This window comes from Gavialis gangeticus, unplaced genomic scaffold (assembly GCF_001723915.1).
Source record: "Gavialis gangeticus isolate Ggan-Ray unplaced genomic scaffold, GavGan_comp1, whole genome shotgun sequence".
NCBI classification, from domain to species: domain Eukaryota; kingdom Metazoa; phylum Chordata; order Crocodylia; family Gavialidae; genus Gavialis; species Gavialis gangeticus.
In genome coordinates, this window is record NW_017729004.1 from 38,065,484 (window position 1) to 38,068,592 (window position 3,109).

The window sequence follows — 3,109 nt, forward strand, 5'->3', positions numbered from 1 at the left end:
GAGAGAGAGAGAGAGAGAGAGAGAGTGTGTGTGTGTGTGTGTGTGTGTGTGTCCTTTATAGTTTATTTAAACCAAATACATAAAGGAAAGATTTCATCTGGCCCTGTATGCTGGGATTGGAGCCCTGCACCACTTCCACTTGACCCCTTGGGCCAAGATCAGGCTCTAAGATCCCACATTGCCTCTTCCTTAACCTACTTGCCAGGATTGGGCCCTGCAGTGCCCTGTGTGTCCAAGTGAGTGTGCAGGGCTATTCATGTCCTGTGGGGCTGGATAACCTGGTGCCAGGGGTTGGAAATGTAGAGATCAGATTTGTAGAAATGGCTGATCTTTAATAGCAAATATTGCAGTTTTATCAATACTATTTATTTCAGCCTGTCTATTTGATGCTCCCCTTTATATGCAGATTAAAGTGGTATGGGTATAAAAGTACCTACTGTGATCTAGATCCGGTGCACTTGCCTTTCAGCAAATTTTCTAATAGAATTCTGATATATTGTCCTGAGACTAAAAAGCTTCATTGTTTTGATATTTGTTTTTATTGTTGCGTAATTCTAGGTGTGTGCAATACAGATAACTTCAGTTTGTTATCCATAACAATAGATTATGGCCCGTTTGGTTTTATGGAGTCCTATGATCCAGGTGAGTGCAGCACATATATCTGAATACATTTTTTTGTTGGAAATAAAATTCCTTATTATTATGTTATCCCTTATTATCTCTTATTATGAATAGTCATCAATGGCTCAGTATCTGTTTGGAAGGAGGTATCAAATGGGGATCTCCAGGGGCCTGATGTTGTTTAACATCTTTGTTAATGATGTGGATGATGGGATTGCACATTTAGCAAACTTACAGATGCTACCAAGTTGGGTGGAGCTGCAGACTCTGTTGGGGACAGGGTAAAGATCCAGGACTTGGATAGACTGGAAAAATGGTCCACAACCAGTCAGGTGAGATTCAACAAGAACAAGTGCAAAGTCCTGCACTTGGGATGGAATAATTGCGGGCACAAAAACAGACTTGGAGAATGATTGGCTAGGCTGCAGTAGTGCAAAGAAGGGTTGTAGTGGATCTTAAGCTGAATATGAACTGACCACATGCTCTTGCAAAAAAGGCTAACAGCATATTGATTACATTAGCAGGAATGTCACTGGCAGATCAGGGTGGGAGTGATTCTGTCGCTATTCAGCACTGGTGAGGCCTCATCAGGCTCAGGCTAGGGCTCAGTGCTTGGGCCAGTACTCTTCAATATCTTCATTAATGACCTGGATTCGGGCATCAGATGCGAACTGGCAAAGTTCGTGGAGGCACTAAACTCTGGGGAAAGGTGGTCATGCTGGAGGACAGGCTGGGGATACAGGTCAACCTGGACACGCTTGCAAAGTGGGCAGACCAAAACCTGATGGCATTCATTGTAGAGAAATGCAGGGTACTCCACCTTGGGAGAAAAAAAACAGCATCATACTTACAGGCTTGGCAGTGCTATGCTCACTAGCACCGCGACTGAAAGGGACATGGGGTTCTGGATTGACCACAAGATGAACATGAGCCCCCGATGCAGAATGCTCAGGGGGGACTTGGTGGCTGCCTATAGGTATATAAGGGGGGTGCACCAGGATCTGGGAGAACAGTTGTTCACTAGGGCTCCCCAAGGGATAATTAGGTCCAACAGCCACAAACTTCTAGAGGGCCGATTCAGACTCGATAAGAACTTCTTTACAGTCTGAGTGTCCAAGGTCTTGAACAGACTCCCCCCAGAGGTGGTGTAAGCACCTATTCTGGACTCATTGAAAAGGCATTTGGATGTTTATCTTGCTGGGATTATCTGATCCCTGCAGACTTCCTGCCTGTGGCAGGGGGGCTGGACACAATCTCATGAGGTCCCTTCCAGCCCCTAATGTCTATGAAATCTTGAGTACTGTGTCCTGTTTTGGGCCCCAGGCTTTAAGAAAGATGTGTACAGATTGGAAAGAGTTCCATGCAACAATGATTAAGGGTCTGGGAAGCAGGACCGATGAGGAAAGGTTGATAGAGCTGAAATTATTTAATCTAGAGAAAAGACTACAGGGGGATTTGATAAGAGTCTTCAAATACCTGAAAGGTGATTATCAAGAGGATGGGAGACAGAGTTTTCTCTGTGGCTGCAGGGTCCAGGACTAGGAGCAATGGCATCTTTACACATGCTCCAGAGTTAGGGAGAGGCGTTTTAACTAGAGCAGCTCTCAGGAGCTGCTTTAATTAAAACTCACAGTGTCTCATGTATTCACCATGCCACACTTCAAAATGGCTGCGGGAGCACTTTAACTAAAGCTTTCAACAAGCTTTAGTTAAAGCACCCCCGCCACCATTTTAAAATGCAGGGGCGCTGAATACACATGATGCTGAAGCTGCTGGTGTGTTGTAATTAGAATGACCCAGCAGACTCAGTTAATTAGAATGCGTCAGAGCAGGTGTCAGGCTTGTGTATAGATACCCAATGGCCTTAAACTGAGAATCAGAGAAAATTTAGGTTAGAGATTAGGAGATTTCTGACTATGAGGCGGGCAAGCATTATACAGGTTACCTAGAGAAGTTGTGAAATGTCCAGGTTTGACAGACGAGGCTCAGATGGTTTAGCCAGGGATCCTACCTTGAGCAGGGAACTGGACTGGATAACCTCATGGGGCGCATCCAGATGAGCCCGCACATGCCTCTTGCAGCATGTCAAACCCCTTTGAGACGCTGCAAGAGGTACATGCAGGAATGAGAAAATGTTCCCTGCGCTGCAAATTTGCAGCATGGGGGCAAAATTAGACAAAAAACCCCACAGAGGGAAAAAAAGTGGCAATCAGATACTGGGTCCTCTATAGAGACATCCTGGCTGGCAGAGCATCTCTGTGATTAGCCCTCGCCCCGGTGCTGAAGCACTCTGCCTGCCCATGAGGGCAGGCAGCATGCCAGCTGCAGGGGGCTGGACCCAGGCTCCACTGCAGGTAAGTAAGGGGTCAGGGGGCTGGAAGAGGGGGGAGGGGACCGTGGGCAGGACCTGCACCAGCCTTGCCTGCTCCCCTAGCCCCTCCAATCCCTGCTCCACATGGCCCCAACTCCCTGAGCCCCCCCAATCCCT

General features: G+C 46.9%; 1 protein-coding gene across 2 annotated transcripts in view; it reads left to right on the plus strand.

The window, feature by feature from the left end:
* The window catches only part of LOC109291307 (UPF0061 protein PFLU_0444-like), a 45,560-nt gene that overhangs the window by 20,289 nt on the left and 22,162 nt on the right, over positions 1–3,109 (plus strand). For both annotated transcript variants that reach the window (XM_019508256.1, XM_019508257.1), the window contains exon 10: positions 559–642. In XM_019508256.1, coding sequence (XP_019363801.1) covers positions 559–642 — 84 coding nt within the window. The remainder of the gene's footprint in view (positions 1–558; positions 643–3,109) is intronic.